The 20,237-nt window shown below is 41.3% G+C and overlaps 1 protein-coding gene across 1 annotated transcript in view; it reads right to left on the bottom strand.

Moving 5' to 3' along the window:
- Window positions 1–20,237, bottom strand: part of LOC147733640 (lamin-B3-like) — a 315,941-nt gene that overhangs the window by 112,859 nt on the left and 182,845 nt on the right. The window contains exon 6 of the mRNA XM_086958230.1: window positions 11,218–11,438. Coding sequence (XP_086814356.1) covers window positions 11,218–11,438 — 221 coding nt within the window. The remainder of the gene's footprint in view (window positions 1–11,217; window positions 11,439–20,237) is intronic.

The following is a 20,237-nucleotide window of genomic DNA, read 5'->3' as shown; positions in this document are numbered from 1 at the left end:
AATCTGTCTTCTTCCCCGTCTTCTGTCTCTAATTTTCAATCTACTATGATTCACATCCGAGACTGGATGAACCACAACCATCTGAAACTCAACCCAGACAAGACTGAGCTGGTGTTGACGGGTGGTTCATCCAGTCCCTGGTCTCCTTTGTTTTGGCCCCCTTCCCTAGGCTCTCCACCTGTCCCCTCTACCTCAGTAAAAGCATTAGGCATCAAGCTCAATCCCCAGCTCGCCCTTCACTCCCAGGTTAGTTCTGTGGTGTCCTCTTCCTTTCTTTCACTGCGCACTATACGCAAGGTGTCCCGCTTCTTTTCTTTTCACGCTTTGAAATTGATTACCCTGGCAATGGTCATCTCCCGCCTGGATTACGGCAATGCCCTATATGCTGGTATACCTGCATATAGTCTAAAGCGGCTGCAGCAGATTCAGAATCAGGCGGCACGCCTGGTGTTTAAATTGCCAAAGTTCCACCATGTCACCCCCCTTCTCAAATCTCTGCATTGGCTCCCAGTCCGGAAACGTGTCCAGTTCAAGCTGGCCTCTATCACCTTCCAAGCTCAACTGGGCACGGCACCGGCTTTTATCTCTGAGATTATCCCCTATGTCCCTACCAGGGAACTACGTTCATCCACCCAATCCCTTCTCACAGTCCCGCGATTCCGGAGGAAGAAATGGGGAGGATCGAAATTTGCGACCCTTGCTCCACTCTTTTGGAACTCCCTGCCTCCTGAGCTCAGAGCCCTAACTCTTTATCCGCAATTTAGGAAACAGCTCAAAGCTCACTTGTTCACCAAAGTTTTCAATTAGCCGCCCTCTTGCAGCTTGAATTCTTTTATTTTAGCTTCTGCCATTTCCACCCTGCTATCTGCAAGTTGTAGCGCCATGAAACCGCTGGTGAACGTGCGCTCTATAAATAATTTTAAATTCAAATTCAAATTCACTTTTTCTATTTGCATCAACAACATAGATGACACTACGTTTGTAATAGAACAGCTAATGCAGCGGCCATCTTTTAGTGTGCAAATACGCAAACCAATTCATTTTACCACAGTGGCGCTATGTACAATAAAGTGCTCTAGTGCATATTAAAAACAAATGTAGCAACAAGTTACTATTTCATTATAAAGAGCATGCATATTGAGACATATTCATTGAGCAATTTGAGCAGTTTTCTCTAAAGGCTGGGGTATTTGTAGCTATGTTTGAAAATATATACATTTTATCACCATACCCTCGCCTATGACATAGGAATACTGCCCTGAATGGGCCTGCCTGAAATCACAATTTGGACAGCTAAGTTGAGCCCTGGATGGGCAATCTTAGTCCTTGAAAACAGTCGAACATCACTTGTATCAGTATTTCGCACATATGTATCTACATGGTTATGTTATTGCGGTGAAAGATGTTATTTACAATGCTGTCGTTGAAATTAATAACGATTCGTATCTACAAATGTACCCACATCTCTTCATTGTTATTTAATCCCCAGGGGGCCATTGTTTTTAAGCCGATGATATATTTAGACTCTAGAGTACGAAGTGATCTTTCCCTGTCTCCTCCCCTTTCGGTGCGCTCCACCTGGTCTATACAATAAAAGCTGAGCAGGTCCCTGTCGCTTTGGTGGAGTTCTGCGAAATGCTGTGCCACAGGGTAAGACTTATCTTTGTTCGCAATTGCCCGCATGTGTTCAAGGATTCGCATCTTGGTAGGCTTGATGGTACTGCCTATATAGCGTTTCCCACATGGACAGAGGAGGCAGTAGATCGTGTACTCTGAGTTACAGTTAAGTAATTTTTTGATCGTTCTCTCTGGCTCATTTTCATCGGTTCTGCCTGGGTATGATTTTCTTGTTTTGCTGTTTTTACAGGCTTTACAGCCTTGACATGGGAAAAATCCTTTTGATTTTGAGAGTTGGGCAGATTTTTTCATCTTGGACGTAAAATGGCTATGGACAAGATGGTCCGCCAGTGATTGACTGCGCCTGAATGTAATTACAGGTCGCTCTGGGAGGACTTTTTTCATAATGTGATCAGTGCCAAGGATATGCCAATTTTTTTGAAATATATGCATAATCCTTCCTGATTTAACATTGAAAGTTGTGATCATTCTGGGAATTTCATTTTATTTTTGGACCGGTTTAGCTACCAGAAGTTCTTCTCTCCGGATTTTTTTGGATTTCTCCTCTGCAATGTTTAATACATTGTGGGAGTATCCTCTGATTTGGAATCTTTTTTTGGCTTCTTACTTTGCCTGAGCGTACTCCTTCTCGCCCGAGCAGTTTCTTTTCAGGCATAGGAATTCGCCATAGGGGATACTTCCAATAAGGCATTTAGGGTGCTGACTTGCTGCATGTAAAACAGCGTTCCCTGCTGTGGGTTTTCTATATAATCGGGTTTGAATATTCCCCCTGTTGACATAGACTTCCCGATCTAGGTAGTAAACACTAGTACCACTAATTGTACTAGTGAATTTGAGATTCCACCCATTGTCGTTAAGTGCTGCAATATATTCCTCAGCCGAGGTTCTACTACCGTGCCAAACTACAAACAGATCATCTATGTATCTTGTCCATAGTAAGATGTTGTCTGTCCACTGGTTATTAGCCTTCCCCCAGGCCTCGTGCTTCTCCCACCAGCCGACGAACAAGTACGCGTAGCTGGGAGAGAAGCACGAGCCCATAGAAGTCCCTCTAACTTGCCTGTATAACTGTCCTGCAAACAGAAATATATTATTATACAAACAAAATCTCATCATTTGTATTAACATTTCATTGTGATCCCGGAATTGATCATGTTTTTTATCCAGGAACCACTTTGCCGCAGCAAGACCGTTTTCATGGGCAATGCAAGTATAGAGGTTAACAACGTCAAGAGTTATTAGCAGGAAACCAGGTTCCCAAGCAATATTGTAAATCAATCTCAAAAAGTCTTGTGTATCCCTCACATAAGAGGGAAGCTCTTTAATAGGTGCAATATATCTGTCTATGAATCTGGATGCATTCTCCAATAAGCTGCCAATCGATGAGACGATTGGTCGTTCTGGAGGTCTCTGAGTTTTTATGGACCTTTGGTAGGTGATAGAACGTTGGCAGAATGGGTGTTTCACATTTTTGGTATAGAAATTTGTCCATATTGAGCATTCCTTGTTGTTTCCAAACTTCCAGTAGTTTTTGGAAGTCCAGTATGCTCTTTATGTTTTCTGCCCTGTTGATTACAGTGTAGCAAACCGTATCTCTCAATTGCCTAAGGGCCTCCTGCTGATAGTGTTCTTTAGTGAAGATCACGATGTTCCCACCCTTATCAGAGGGTTTGATCTCAATGGACTCATCATTTCGCAGAGATTTAATTGCTTCCCATTCTTTGTGTGTTATATTTGAGTTTTTGACGTTTATTTTCTCTTTTCAAGGTCCATGAGAACTGCATCACTGAAGACATCAATCGCATCATATTGAGTTTTAGGGAGTTTTTTTGATGTATTTTTTATATTGCTCGGGTCTCTGATCTGTTTGCTCCCACTGTGTGAGGGTTGTTCGTTGCCACTCTAATTATTTGATGTTATAGATACTGTGTGGTTTATTGTATCTAATAGTTGCGTCAGGGTTTCGGTTTCTGTGTCATAATCGTTAGTTTGTATTTCTATATTTGGAGATGTATTCGGATGCATTGCGAAAATCTTTTGGAATTTCAACTTTCTGATATATCTAAAAAGGTCAATTTTGATAGACTAAATTAAAGTCGTTAGATGGACAGAAGCTTAAGCCTTTTTTAAGTACAGTTTCCTCTTCTGTAGTTAATGTTCTTGTAGAGAGGTTAATGATAGTTTGATGTGGTTTCTTTTACCATTTCGTGCGTCTGAAGACGCTCCTCGTTACTCTTGGCGAGGCGGTAGCAGCGTTTCCCCCTCTTGCCCCTCCTTGCTTTCCTCTTTGGTTTTGTGCTGGGGGGTGATTGCGTTGTTGCGGCCTCTGTCTCTTTTTTTTATGACCTGAAATTCGTCGAAAAAAGCATTTTCTTTCTGTGCATCTTTGGCTCCCTTTGTTCACCTGTGCCCCCACTCGTTCCTCGTCTGAGATTTCTCCTTCAGATTCTGAGGTTTCTACATTGCTTGGTCCGGAAATGCCTTGCGCAAGGCGTTTTCTCGTGGCATCAAATTTGCGAGCAAAGGTCAGAATTCTCCCCCACATGTAGTCTTGCTCGTCTCTTTGAAATTTTTTTTTTTGTTTTCTCTTCCCGATTCCTAGTTCGTATTCTTTTACTCTTTTTAGCATTGTTGATCTTAAGTCGTCACTGGTTTTCGTGTCTTTTTCATTAGCGATTATTTTTTCCAAGTCTGTTATTTCCTTTAGACAATCATCTCTGTCTATCCAGGCGTATTTTATCAGCATCTTTACCATTCCTTTCGCACTTTCAGCAGTATATTCTGCCCATTCTTTCAATAGTGCTGGGTTTGGTCTTTCATACGATGGTACCGTGAAAATGCGCAGGCCTCTTGGAATTCGATCGCAATCCACGTAACGTTGAAGGGAGGTGGCTTCCCACCATTTTCTGACTTCACTCTCCATCAACTTTTCTAGCCTTTGATACAAGATTTTTAAATTACTAGGGGGTGCAGTTGGTGTTGCTTCGGTAGCCGTTTTTGCCGGTTTGTCTTTTGACTTAAACATCATTTCGGCCGCTGACTCCCTCTCCTGCAAAAGCTCCCCTGTGTTCGATATCGTGCTCGTTTTTTAAAAGAAAGTCTCAATATGTAACGCCTTTTGTTCTAATGACGGGGTGGTGTCTACAGATGTACACTCTTTTACGGGGCTGACGATGTTATTGGTGATATCTTTAATGGGACAGAGGCTCGCATAGAAAATGTTTGTAAACGTTGCCGCTTCACTCACCAGTTCGAAGCGGGTCACTCGGATCGTCCGCCGAAGCCTCAGCAGGCACGTCCCAGCTCCTCACTTCTTGCTGTGGGTCCACGGTGTTGGTTAAATTACGTATTCCTTCAAGGTTGAGCAATAGATTCTGCTCAATCTTTCTGTTGGATACTTGTTGCCTCGGGGCTAACGGCCATCGTAATTTACAGCACCGGTTCCTCACCGCCGTCGCTCCTCACAGTCCCGGGTGCTTGGTCAGCGGTGGTGAGCCGCTATTATGTTTCAACACAATCCACTCCAATCCGGCTAGAAAAATGACCAGCACACCGATATCAAATAGTGATTTCTTTCATTCAAGCCCCTACCCCCACAACAGACGCGTTTCGCAAAATATATATATATATATATATATATATGCAATCCAATCCCCCTCTTCATCTTGAAAAAACGTGTCTGACACCTGCTCCGTGCTGCTTGGTGATTTTTATTACCAAATTACAAGCGCTTGGGTGGAAAGTTGATAGAACGCACCCACACACACAAACACACACACACACACACACACACACACACACACACACACACCCCAAACACAGTGACAATTCATATTAGAGTGTTGGTGCTACAAGTGACGGAATAGTGCAAGTGCAAATAAAGTGAACAAAAAGATAATAGCAAAAGTGTGGGTATGAACATATATTGTCCCCATGATTAAGACAGTTATATGTTTATTTATAATACAAAATAAAAACCACTTGAAGTAATTTGAACAGGATCATCCTCAGGATAAAAAAGCAGCAAAAGTGTGTCAGGAGAGCAAAGTCCAAAATAGATCAAAAGGATAAAAAAATATCCTCTGGACATTCCATCACATGGGCAAAATATTTACAATGGAGGTCACACAGGCAGCAAGATAGATCATCAAGCTCTCTGAGCTCAACAGTAATACCAAACCTGAACTACACAAGACCACCATCTGAAGAAGACTTGACATTTTTGGACCCTTCTGATCTATAAGATCCCTTGCCATCTTGGTTTGCTTTTTTGTATTTTGTAGTGACATACGGGTGAGGTAGCCCTTTTAGCACCTACTCTCTAATAGGCATTGTCACAGTGTTGTGTGTGTGTGTATCTATCTATCAACACATACATGAAGAATTAATATACAACTATTGACAAATGATTACATTTTCTAAATCACACATTTGTAGCACTTTGATTGTGTTAGCGGGACTTTTAAGTCAGTAAGGCCATTCATTAGCATCAAATACAGTTTTGAAAGTGACTTCTTCCGGAACTGTATTCTTTGTGTCTTTCATAATCCTAGTTCCATGGAAAAACCGAGTGCCCCATATTGTGGTTTCATCCTTCTTATTATAAAACCTAGATTATATAGTGGAGTATTAGTCCAGAATAAATCATATGAATGCAGTTGGACTTTCCTAATGGTTTTGCTGATCGGATAGCCGGACTGCTCCAACAGAGGAATAAGGATCAGGCCTGGGTGTAGTTCGCAGAGTTTTTCTATGTGAAACTCCACGGAGTGACAAAAAAACTCTGCAAAGTGACGCAAGAAATTCTACCTGAGCTGCTGCTCGCTCTCACAAACTTACAGTTCGCAAGTGCTGGGGGGAAAAACTCCCCTGCACTACACAAAGCAGTGTTTTCGGCACTGCGTGAGCTCCGCTGAGCACAGCAAACTTTGCAAACTCCACAAACAGGGCAGAGTTCACCACCCAGGCCTAATAAGGATCAGTGTAGTTGGATTTCAGAGGATGTCTATTCCGAAGAAAATATCTCCTGGAAGATGTATGGTATGTCCAAGTCTGGATACCAGATAAATGCTGCTGGGCAATTGATTTATGGCACTGGCTTCATGCTACTCTAGTCTGTACACAGAGGTATAGACCTGTCCTCGATATGAGTGCACTCTGAACTTGCCCTGAGACACTGAGAGGAACAGCAAGCATGCCTTCATTGATGGACAGTGAACTAGTGAGTGGGTTTAGCATATAAAGTGGTTATGGCAGAGTACCGTGTTTTGAGAATCCTTTCTGTGACTGGACCTCCTCGCAGCCACTGGACTAGTCCACTTATTTAAAGTGATATTTTTAAGTGCTTAACCTGTTTGTTTCGCTAACATCAGAGTTTGTGCTGAGGCATGTAGAATGTGTGGTACATGCATGATGTGTGTTAGAGTGAGCCAGAGCAATAGAGGTCCATGGGTTCCACCTGGCATACCCTTAGTTTAGGTTTGCACATGTTGGAGGTGAGGATTGTGTTTCCAGACAGTGCAAGTGTATTGTACACATTCCTGAAGCGGAGAGGCAAACCAAAACACTGTTGTGAGGAGAGTATAGACGTGGCTACTTTAGATATTCTATGAGGCAATTTGGTTAGCAAGCAGCTGTTGATTAGTCTTCCTTAGCACTGCCATTTGGTGGATGCTCGGAGTGAGATGCAGGACTTCAATCTCTTGTGCAAAGTGAGGAAATCGTTAGGTGATTTGCAGCCTTTTGTCTTTCCCGGATTTCAAATTCAGTTGAAAGCCAAGTGCAGAAACTGAAATCCTCTTTGTGCCTCTGCTGAGGGGGCTTCAGGTTGGGCTCTGTCCTGCTGTGGGTAGCATCACTCTACACAGACTATCCAGAGGGCAGCCTGAAAAGGAAGCCACCCTAAACAGATTCTACAGTTAAATATTCTGGATCCACATATCCCATCTGCCAGTTGTGTATAAAAATGGGACCGAACTACACTACTTTTGTTTCCAGTCTCAAGTCCTGTATGGCTAGGGAAAGGGAGTGCTCCACAGATGTATTATGCAATCAGGGCTTGTGTCTGACCTAAAGCCAGGCTCCCAGGCAGGGAAACATTATACAAAGTGAGTTTTCTTGTTGAAAGAGCTATATTTCCATCCTGAGGATTGTAGAAGCCTGCCTGCTAAGATAGGGAAGGAGCCAGTCAAACTTGCAGGACACATTGTCCAGAAAAGAGTGGGGTTTGCAATGTCCCCAAGTGTCTGTGGAGTGCCCAGAAGAGAGGACTGCAGAAGAACAATCTGAAGGACCCAGGTATCTCAGACTCTCCCTAGCTGTTCCAGCCTGGACCTGAGACTTGGACAGGAAGTCTGCTGAAACCTAGTCAAGTCTATGCCTGTGTTACGATCAACCTGTGTGAGAACACAACTGCATGTGCTGTGATCAGCCTGTGAGAGGTAACACCTGCCCAAGTGGTGATCAGCTTGTGTGGTACTACAACTGTCAAACTTACTACTGGCCAATGTGGAGCTACAACTGCTGTGATCAGCCACTGCACAGATGCAGCTGCAACAGTTGCATATAGCCCTTGCAGGGCTACATCAATTGAATTTGTGATCAGTTGAGATGAATCTGCCAAGTATTGTCGGGTTATGTCTGGGCTCTGTTGAGGCCCTGCCAACCTAGGTGTAGGCCCATCTCCAGATCCCAAGTCAGTTACTCTAGTTGGAACAGCACTACATCAGAGCTGCTGCACTTCAGTGGATTTGAGCAGGTGCATTGCTGAATGCAGCTCTTGCACAAAAGGTGGGAGGCACTTAAGGATTGCCAGATGGCGCGCAGTCACTCCGGTGGAATGAACAGTTCTGCCCAAGAAGGTGGGTGGACCTACAGTAATCTGTGAGGACTCTTTGAGGGTGATATAACCTGCACTTGAGCCAGATTAACACTTCACCGGTAATCCCCAGAGAACAGGAAGGAACTCTTCAAAACCGGTCAAATAGCATGGAAATAGTGGGGGACAGCAAGGTAGCAGGAAGGCAGCAGCCGCAGACATTATTTCATTTGTTTGTAGTGTGTAGTACTGAGTATCATTGTGTAATAAAAATCTTTCTTTCTTGAAAAGATGAGCAGTTGATTTTAAGTTTGCTTATTGAATTGACGGTTGAGCTCTGACCTTGAGCACCACTGCCTCCCTGAGAAGCCTGTGACTGCTTGCCATTGCTTCTACCAAGAATGAAGTGCGGAAAAGGCTGTACTTGTCCCAGGTTGCAAAGCCATAGGAGGACAGACCTCGCTAAAAGTGGACTTATCCTCAACAGATGAGACCCAGTTACCCCCGATTACCGCTTGGCCACCCCAAATGGGATCTAACAAAGTGCAAAAATGTCATGGTATTCTAACCTTCAAAGTGGATGAAAAACAGGACAACGTTTAACACAGTCCATGGAAGAACAGTCCTAAAAGGAGTGGTGTAAAAGGGTGGAGGGTGCAGGGACCATCGCCACCCCGCCCTGCTCTTTCCGGAGGCCATCCCAGGGTGACAAACGCCCGACAGCCACGCGGACCAAAAGGTCTAGCTACGCAACTACATAAAAGGAATACTATTGCTCAGATGCCAACAGAGGACACAGTAAAGTTGTCAGAGTACAGAAACAATATACGGTAAGGATAACATAAATTGTTTATAATCTGTTAACACGCAACGATTAAAATCATAAAAAGAGGTGATCATTAAAATTCCTAATTAAACATTTTAAGTAGCCTGGCCACCTTACTAAATCAAGCATTTGCAATGCAATAGGTCTCACATTTACAAGAGTTTGAGCTACTGGAATTGTAAATGGCAATCCTCTAACCCGCAGGTGACGGAAAACAAATTCATAAGGCAGCTGACCGCCCTCCCACCAAGCACTCCACTTCTCCCCCTGAGACTGGACCTGGCTCTGAGGCCCATCACAGAAGAACTAGGGCTCAAACCTTTGACATTTTGGCGCCGCATTTGGAGTAGTCAAGATCTCATCTCTTATCGATCAGAGCTGCAGGAATTTTTAACTCTACCCAATGCCACCAAGACTCCTTGGCTAAATTACATTAAGATAACATGTGAGACACTTGGAATACCAGAACTGTGGTTCCACCCGGAAAGCACAAGCACCAGGATTCCAAGGAAAGTGCTTTCCAGAACATATTATGGGAAAATGCTTACCCGGGTCCTGGCCAGTGCGCAAGAGGGTTTTCTCACACACTGTTTTATTGTAATAAAAGACTCATATAACTTTGAAAGGGTGCTGGATGGTATGGCTCCTGTTTTAACAAGAAAACTTTTCCTGCAATGGAGGTATGGGACTCTCCCACTAAAGACCTTTACCAAAGCATGGGCGGGACAGTCTTCTTCTGAGCTGTGCCCTGCTTGTGCCCAGACAGGGGAGAACGAAGTACATGTCATCTTCTTCTGTCCAGCCTACCACAAAAGCAGACAATACTGGTTGGTTCCATTGCTTAGAAATCTGGGATTCAGAACATTTCTTCCTGCATTCAGAGTTTTAAAAACAGACTTATCCCCACCAATGGTGTTCGCTCTGGCTAAATTCCTAACAGCGATGTGGCATGTCAGATCCCGATATGTAAAGTTGGCAGGAGATTCCTGAAAATCCCTTGTCTTGATACATTATCATCTTTTTAACATTTTCTTTTTAAAATTTTAAATGATGTTTTTATTGTATATCTTTTATGATCAATCGATCGAAATAAAGATTTGAAATTGTAAATGGCAATGCCTTTTATTTGTCTGGTTTCTAAAAACAATAAATAAAATGTATTGTCATTTACAATGCCAATAGCTTAACACCTTGGCTGCTAGAGGCATTTTCCTCCTGTGCTGAAAAAAGGAATATCTCATTGTTCATGACTAGCTCAGCTCGTCATGAGCACAGCTCAACCATGCCTCATGACGAGCTGAGCTCGTCATGAGCAGCGAAGGGGTTAAACTCTTGCAAATGCGAGATCTACTGCTATTTGAGAAAATAGTGCTCAGAGCCTGTAATTAAAGCATACTGAGTTACAACACTCATAACAGGGGTTGTCACCATGGGAGGTTACAAAATGAGACAAGGCGGTACTAAGGAGGGACTACTAAGCATAATAAACGAATGAACAGCCACAGTTATAGTGGACAATGACACAAGCCAATCAAAAATATGGGCGGAGAGTAGGTGGAACTTCAAGTCCCAACCTGAATGCAGCATGCCTTGCGGCGCACGCGCTGCCCAGGCTCGACCTACAGATTCTTATTTCCAATATACCATGTTAATGTTTTTTGACACATCTGTAAGAAATCAGTAAAGCATAATGGGTGATACACTAAAGTGTTCAGACTTATCCATTAACAACATAAACAGACATATTACAATCTGTTAGTTTAACAAAGAATTTGCATGTCAATGGGAAAAAAACAGCAGTTTCAGAGATTTAATTAATTTAAGCGTTCCATTGAATCAGGCTGAACAATAACAAATCTTGTGCATCACAAAATACACTAAGTGGATTTGTGTGGTTACAATTGTTATGCAATCAGTGAAACAGGAAGTGTCTTACCTCTGTTCCTCGCCCTCTAGCATCTTTCTGTAGGCATGTATTTCCATGTCTAAGGCAAGCTTCACATCAAGAAGCTGCTCGTACTCCTCCAAATGAGCTTGAAGTTTTTGACGCATGTCCGATACTTCCCGGTCTTTATCATTTAGTCGTCTACGATTCATGTCACGTTCAGTTGCCAAAGACTCTTGCAACTCTTGGACTTGATTCTCCAAAGTAGAGTTCTGAGGTTCAAAAAACATGAATACATATTTTCGAATTATCAAATTCTTATAAGAGGCAAAATGACTATTGAGAGCCATGGAAGAACCCCTGATCTTCAGATGAATTACGTCCTTAAAATGTTTCTAGCCAATTAAAGAATGATCATCACAGCACTCTGCTAACATTGACAATTGATGATTACCTTCTCTACAATCATAGACTATCAGAAAGATGTGGAAAGATATTTAAACGGCAGTAATAGTCAGTAAAACGTGGACAGCAAGGCTACTAGACCTACATTGCACTTTAAGAAGTCCCTTATGCAGACGTTTTTGAATTAGAAAAAGAAATCCTAAAACCCATTTTGTTAAGAAAACTCTAATGCAATTTTGCAGGGGGTAAAAAAAACTCTGCATAATCTTTCTTGCAAGATACTTTGCCCACAAACTAAGTTTAGCCTAGCTGACAAACTCTGCAACTTAAAGATGTACTGAGTTGCGAAATTTGCAATTTAATGGACATTAAAATATAAAATTTCACCACAGTCCCAATTACTGCTGGTTAACACAAAAAAATCCTTCATGCAGATAGGTCAATTTTCTAGGTAAAATTCCTCTTCTTGCTACCGTTAACTTATGTCCATGGGCGCAAGCTACACAATGTTCAAATTCTAAACTTCTTATTTTCTGAGTCAGTTTCAGCATTCTTAAATTGGGGAAAAGTTGCATCTATAATATTTTCATAAATTACAGCTATTGCCACAACATTTCAAATACGAGTCTTTCTAAAACTCGTTTGAAACAGACTCATACTTTAGCAATATGCTTCATTCTCCAACTAAACAGAGTGGCCTATGCCTTTCAAATTTCAAATTGCTTTATTCTTCATTTGAGATCACAAATTAAGCTTTTACTTTTTCATAGTTTCTTTAATAAGACGTGCCCAAACAAAGAGCAAACCAAGTGATATAGCATAAAAGAAAAGAAGCAGAATGTAGTCATGATTCCGACATATCCTGTTATCCTAGACCACTGTTTGAACGTGTTAGGTTAGTTCAACACTTATATAGCAGAAATCCTCAATCAATGCACACCTTGGAGCATTATGCAAAATGTGTCACAGAGAAGGTTAATTATTAGTTTTTCTAAGGGGTGTGAATTAGGGAAATTAAATGCATAAAAGATTAAAATGCCTCCTTTGCAAGTGATAAAGTATTTGTAAATAAAATGTAACAATAATTGGCAAAGTCAATAGGTCTGGAGCTGGGAGGCAGTCTTTTGGTATTTTTAATGCTGTTTTTTTTAGGTGGGGGAAACCTTTATTGTGGTGGTGGTGGTGGTGGTGGTGGGGGGGGGGGGGAGTGTCCTGACACTCACCGTATTAAACACACAAAATACACTATTGCTTTGTAAGACCAAAAATATTTTTGCATTTAGCCACACATTGCCATAGTAGCCAGCGTCAATGAAAGGAACTACTTTATGTGTGGATGAACTCCTTATTGAAGTGCAAATGGCTGCCACTCAAAGTTAAGTTAGCCAACGGGCTGAGCCATTACCCCATCGCGTTTGCTGAAACGGGTAGAAGAAAAATGTGAATGGCACAACAAGAGATGAATAGTGAAGAAGGTGCTCTTAAAGCACAGATTAGAAAGTATATTGTATACAACGTTCGTTAAATTAGGTGGTTTTGGCCAACCCCAGACCAAAAATGTAACTCAACCTTGTTCAATGAAGGCTTAAAAACGTACTGCCAATAACCAGTAGCCGCGCGCTGGTCAAGGGTGAACTGAAATCATGTTACCATTTATGATATTCATTTTAATGTGCTTAATGGAGACTTTATTGGGTCTCTAATTTTCTGTAATTGGAACGTTCACTGGTGAGAAATGGAAGAAACAAACACCCAACAGCCTGATTCATCAAAATCCCATTTTGCAAGTCTCTAATAGCGATTCATAAGGAATCGCTATTACAGACTCGCAAAACGGGATTCATGTAGGAATCGCAAAATTAAATGAGATTCCTACATATTCCTTATTTGCGATTAGCAATTTGCTAATCGCAAATAAGGAAAAACTCCCCATTCAAGGCCCATAGGAATGAATGGGGAGTATTCCTTATTTGCGATTAGCAATTCGCTAATCGCAAATAAGATAGCGATTTAAAGGGTGCCTGGGGTGTCCAAAGGACACCCTGTAGCACCCCTTACATGCAAATTTAAACAAGTGTTGCACACACACATGTCCAAAGGACATGTGTGTGTGCTACATGCAACTTCGAAAAATGCTTTAAAAAGCATTTTTCTAAGTTTTCGCTATTTACCACGAGGTTTGACCTCACGGTAAATAGCGGGCCGAAATTGCGAATTCGCAATTTAAAAATGGATGATGAATTGCATTTAAGGAATCTCAAATAGAGATTCCTTAAATGTAATTCCTCGCAAAATAGCGAAAACGCTATTACCGATTTTTGCATTTGGGATGATGAATCCCAAATGCAAAAATCGCACTGGCAAAGGGCCAGATTCTCAGAATCTGGCCCTTTGCGAGCGCAATTCAGCTTGATAAATCAGGCTGCAAATCCCCACAACCTCATAGCTTCCTCCATCATCATCAGTCGACTCCACATACATATTATCCAAGCAGCATTGCTTGTTGTTCACAGGATAGTGCGTTTATCTGCTTGAAAAATGACATTTTATACATGAAATATATAGGAGGTCAAAGGTTTGCTCTGCCCTCATCATAGCCAGTTACTGCTCCCCATGGACTCAGTCGCCACTCCATAGTTCATATTATAATAGGCAACAGGTTGCTCAGCATCTTTAGCAGGCGCTCTCCTGCACTGAAGTGGAAGAGCACCATTGCCACACTTCTCCCAGAAGATTTACATGTCCAGTTCAGAGGTAGGGAGAGAATAACATCCATCCACAGGGGCATACACAGCTCAGTTGGTTAGATGAGTGCAAAGTATGGAACCTTCACTATTCCTCCTCGTACACATGATGTTTTAGGTCACTACCCAAAGGCTTGTGATGCCACTTACTACCTATGAAACTCCATACCTAATCAGAGGAAATATAAAGGCAAAAGGGGAGGATGCCAGCAGTTGAATTACTTAAATAAAAAGCATTGTCATTTACAATGCCTGTAAGCTCAAACTCTCGCAAAAGCGAAACCTATTTCATTGCAAATGCTTGTTGAGCTCTAAGACCGAGGCGGCGACAGCCTTAGGAAAGCAGGGACCAGGACGCCAGACAAATAAAATAAAACTGAAAAATTTTGTTAAAAAATATTAAGTATTTTGGTAAGTATTACATGTAAATATATATATATATTCTCGCTCCCATCGGCGGGTGAGTTATATGAAATTGGAGAAGTGTAGCGGGTGCGCACACCGCTTCCGTTAAAGCCCCTGAAGAGAAGCAGATGGAGCTTCGAAACGCGTCGGGCAGATCCATTACGGAGCGGCATCTACAAGCGGATCCCCGTCCTCACCTACACATAAATAAAGCTGCTGCTCGCGTGCTACTCAAAGGTGGACAACCTGGGAGCGAGAATATATATATATATAAATAAATAAATAATATATTCTCATACAAGAAGTTGCCCTCAGAAAGACACACTCTGAGGTAGGTTTTGTACTCATTTAATGAAGTTGGCAGCAAAGACAGCAGGCAGCCAGAAACCATCTCATCTTGCCTTTGGAAGTCGGAGCGTACATATTATGAGAGTTCCACCCTCTCATGTGGTAGGACCCGCCCAGGAAGAGTTCTACAAGAGCTTGGAGCTGTGAGATATATATATATATATATATATATATAGATATATATATATATATATATATATATATATATACACATGCATACATACATACACATTATATATATATATATATATACATATATATATATATATATATATATATATCGATCTCTCTCTCTATCCATCTCTCTATCCATCTATCGATCGCTCTCTCTATCCATCTCTCCATCCATCTCTATCTCTCTATCTCTCTCTCTCTATCTCTATCTCTATCTCTCTATCGCTCTCTCTATCTCTCTCTCTCTCTATCTATCTCTCTATCTCTCTATCTCTCTATCTATCTCTCTATCTATATATCTCTCTCTATCTCTCTATCTCTCGATCTATCTCTCTATCTATATATCTCTCTCTATCTATCTCTCTATCTATCTCTCTATCTATCTCTCTATCTATCTCTCTATCTATCTCTATCTATCTCTCTATCTATCTCTCTATCTATCTCTCTATCTATCTCTCTATCTATCTCTCTATCTATCTCTCTATCTATCTCTATCTCTCTCTCTATCTATCTCTCTATTTCTCTATCTATCTCTCTATCCATCTCTCCATCTATCTCTCTATCTATCTATCTCTCTATCTATCTAAATATCTATCTATATATCTCGTGGGGTACTCCAGTCCGCTCCCATCCTAAAATTCGAGGTGATTCGTGAAGATTGGATCCCAAAATGTGTTTTCCCCGTGAAATTGTCCATAGGGACCTTTAGCCGCAACTACAGCCCGAACTGCTGAACGGAATTACACCAAATTTGGCAAAGAGGTAGTCCGTAGTTCAGACTCGTGCCTTTTGCTTAAATGGTGTAAATCCATTCAGTAGTTCCTGAGAAAATGACATTTAAAAGTACATATATATCTATGCCTCACAGGATCCGTGCACCGTAAGTGCACCCTGCCATGCACAAGCTGTATTCTAATTGGCTGTCAACACTCCAAATCAGGAAGTGTTGGCAGCCATCCTGTGCCTCGGTAGATCCGAGGCACAAGAAACCTAAGAAACAAATGCAAAAAACGCAAAAAGGGGGCGGGTAGAAACACCCTGACACCCTAGGCCTGGTCAGGGGGTCCCAGAAGGACCCCCAGGGCCCAATAAATGAAAAGAAAAAAAAAAGAAACCACCAAAATCCGCGCAGTGTGCGTGGATCATGCGGATGAAAAAAACAAAAAAGCATGGGCTCCCGCCAAATAGCCCAACAGGTATCTCCAGTATGCGCCAGGGAGCTGAGTTGCAAACAGATGTAAAAAGGGGTGTGGCCTCTGAACACCTCTCTGGCGCTTACTGGAGGTACCTAGTGGGCTAGTTTGACCCTAGGGACCCTTAGGATTGAAGGGGACGTAATCCAAGTTGAGGGAATGGTGACAGGGCGTGTTTACACAGTGGTGAAGGGAGGGGACGGGGCCTGACATGTGTGCAAACACGCTCTGTGGCGCGTTTTAAGTTGGGGAAAAAATTCCACGTCAAACCTGAGGGACCATGGGGGCCAAGTAACCCATCGAGTCCTTCCCGGAGGCGCCACTGAGCTGCGTTGCAGAGAGGTGGTTTAGGCCGTGCCCCTTTTTACATCTCTCTGCTACGCAGCTGTGTGGCGCTTACTGGATGTACTACAAATTCAGATTTACTCACCTGTTATCAGGAGAGACCTCAGTGCTGCATCTCAGAGCCCAGTACTGATCCTGAAAAGTAATTCTAACCATACTTACCAGTAACTTGAATTTCCTTCCACAGGCTAACATTGGCTGGTTTCACTTGGAAATTCTTCCAAGTGTGGAGTTTTGGAACATTTAAATATTCACCTAAAATCATCCGAACAACAAATTCCGATTTGCTCACCTGTTATCAGGAGAGAACCCAGTGCTGCATCTTTTAGCCCAGCACTGACCCTGAAAAGTAATTCTAACTGTACTTACCAGTAACTTGTATTTCCTTCCGTAGGAATCCATTGTCTGGTTTTCACAAGAAAATAATCTAAGTGTCTATTGTCACAAACTACAAATATTCCTAAAACATCACCTGTATGACTTAAACGCATTCTTCCAACTGTTTACAGGAGATGCACCAGTGTTGGATCCAGGATCCACCACTGAGTAAGAAAAAGTAACGATAGCACTACTTACCTGCTAAGTGAATTCCCTCCCATAGGAGAACATTGGTGATTCTATGTGAAAAAATTTCTAAGTGTCAACTTTTAAAATACAATAATATTCCTTAAAAATCACTACTGTAGCCAAAACGCTTTTACTCAACTGTTTACAGGAGATGTCCAAGGATAAATCTAGGATCCAGTCCTGTGGTTAGAAAAGTAATCCATAAAGTAACTAATTTCATTTAACTAGAAATTCACATTGAGCTCAATTTTGCATTGTGTTTGAAATTGTGTTGCCCAATGCAACAACTGTTACTACTGTACTTAAACGTCTATTGCCTATCTGCAATGTATTAAAACTAAAGTAATTCATTCTGAGAAAGCATATTTTGTAAAGTAATGTATAATGCAATTTAAAAAATAAACTATCTAAAAATAAATAGTTAAAAAATGTAGTAAATCAGTATAAAAAAATAAATTCAACAATTAATAAATTTAAAAATGGTAATTGGAAAAAACCTTTGAAATTCACTGAAAAAACTATAGGTTTCAGACATGTTATAGTTAGGAATTAGCATTTAAAAAACCTTTGAAATTCACTGGAAAAAACCATAGGCTTGAGGGGTGTTATAGTTAGCTGGACATTTCACTCATACAAAATCATTGAAATTGCTCCATTTTAGTTAGTTGTACAAAGTATAACTCGTGAGCCCGCAATCCACTACTGACCATTTTTAAAACCATAGACAAATCAATAGCCGTTATTATATACCCACTGACTAATTCCTAGCTATGCACACACATTCATTCATTCACTTAAACAGTTATTCATACATGATCTCATCAATACAGCACTATATGTACTTATGCACCTATACAAAACACTCATACACCGTCACTCATCCATAGAGTTGACACACCTCACTAGACATGTAAAGAATCAATAACACTACCATTTACTCACCTATACAGTTATACATTCACTATCTAACCTATTCATAAAGATACTAACATATACTTACTCTCTTATACAATCAAGGACACACGCACACACATTTATACTGCCACTCTCACAATTACTCTCTCACATATAGTCAAATCAAATATAACTTTATTCATTTGTTGAAAAGCAATCATAAAAGTATACATAAAAAAGACAATTCATTAAAAACTTTAAAAAGAAATACATTAATATTTCTCCATGGTGTACGAAAAATTCATCAATTGCAGGCGATTCAAAATACATAATATCATAAGTTTTTAAAGTGTATTTATACGATCATACTTTTCCTACTGCAGATCACATTTTTCAAATATAGTATCGTTGTTGCAACACAGATGGTTATCAAGACATTGAATACTAAGCATGGCCACACGGCATTGACGGTGGCACATTTCTCTAAGAAGTGGTAGTAAAACATTAGGTCTAATCGCATAATAAAATTTACAGAAGAAAAAACATGTATAGTACTCGGAGGTAAAATGTCATCACAGGGACAGGGCGGTAAATCATGCGTCCAATTATTTACGGTAGGGAAACTAACCAATCTATGGAAAGTTCTGAATCTAAAGCGAGACAATAAGAATCTTTCATAATTATCTAGCACATAGATTAAATAGGGCTGAATGTTAAAAGTCGTTAATATCTTTTGATGTTGGAGAACAGAGGGTTTTAAGACCTCAGTTGTAACTCTTAAAGAATCCAAGAAGGCTAAACCCTCCTTCTTTAAGTCTTTGCGTGAAATAGCTGAGATATTAGTAGGGTTTAAAAAAATAATCCAATGTTCTAATATCCCTTAAAAAATTACAAACATAGCTCAGCCACGGTATCCTCATGGCTCCCTCTAATTTTAAAATATCTGTCAAAATATTTCTTTTAAGCTTTGCTGCTTCTTGTGTCCACAGCCTGTGCCATAATAATACAGGCTTCAGCTTAATTAGATCAGATATAAAAGCAAGACCCAATTCTGCATGACAGTTATAATTAGGGGTGCTCTTGGGAACCGCAAGGATAAACTTTAGGAAGGAGTTTTCCACCACCTGGATAGGCGTGGGGTCGACAAAACCCCATACCCCACTGCCATAGGTAGCACCAGACACATTTAGCGTTATAAACTTTAATTAGCTCCACAGGTGGTCTTGTGCTTAATTTCTTTGAGAAGGTCTTGAGAGCAGCCGTCGATTGAATCAAAGCAAGTTTTTTAGCTGACACGGCCTGCGACCAGAACTCACTTGGAGTAAAAAGTATCCCAAGATAGGAGAACTGCTTGGTAGATTCAAGCTTCTGTCCTGCTATAAATATGGCCCTCTTAGATTTACAATGCCTGCCGCAGTGCATAGTAAAAGTTTTGGTTGTATTAACTTTTAAACCCAGCTCATTCATGAAGTGGAAAAAGCCATCTACCACACGCTGTAATCCTACTTGAGTACGTGACACAAGGACAGCGTCGTCAGCGTACAAAAGCGCCGGGATTGGGCGGCAGCCTACAGATGGAGGATTCAAACTATTGTTGCACAGATCTTTTTCCAATCCGTTTATATAGGAGTTAAACACGAAAGGGGCCAGAACACAGCCCTGTCTGACCCCACTCCTAATTGGAATTTTATCGGTGCGTTCCCCCTTTGGGCCAAAGCGAATGCGGGCTGAAGCGTCGCTATAAAAACGTCTAAGAGAATAAATAATATTTTCTTCAACCCCAAGTTGTCCCAGTAAGATCCATAGTTTGGAATGGATCACGCAGTCGAATGCAGCCGAGAGGTCGACAAAGGCCAAGAATAGGTAACCTTTCTTGGCCCTTGTGTACTTCCCGACCAGCATTAGTAAGTTTAGACCTTGTTCCACTGTCCCTAAACCAGAGCGGAATCCATACTGGAGATCAGATAAAATAGAGTTTTCTTCTGCCCAAACCAGA

Source organism: Lissotriton vulgaris, chromosome 2_1 (assembly GCF_964263255.1).
Source record: "Lissotriton vulgaris chromosome 2_1, aLisVul1.2, whole genome shotgun sequence".
Classification (NCBI taxonomy): domain Eukaryota; kingdom Metazoa; phylum Chordata; class Amphibia; order Caudata; family Salamandridae; genus Lissotriton; species Lissotriton vulgaris.
The sequence above is the reverse complement of the archived record's forward strand: the minus strand, read 5'-3'. Positions and strand labels throughout refer to the sequence as shown.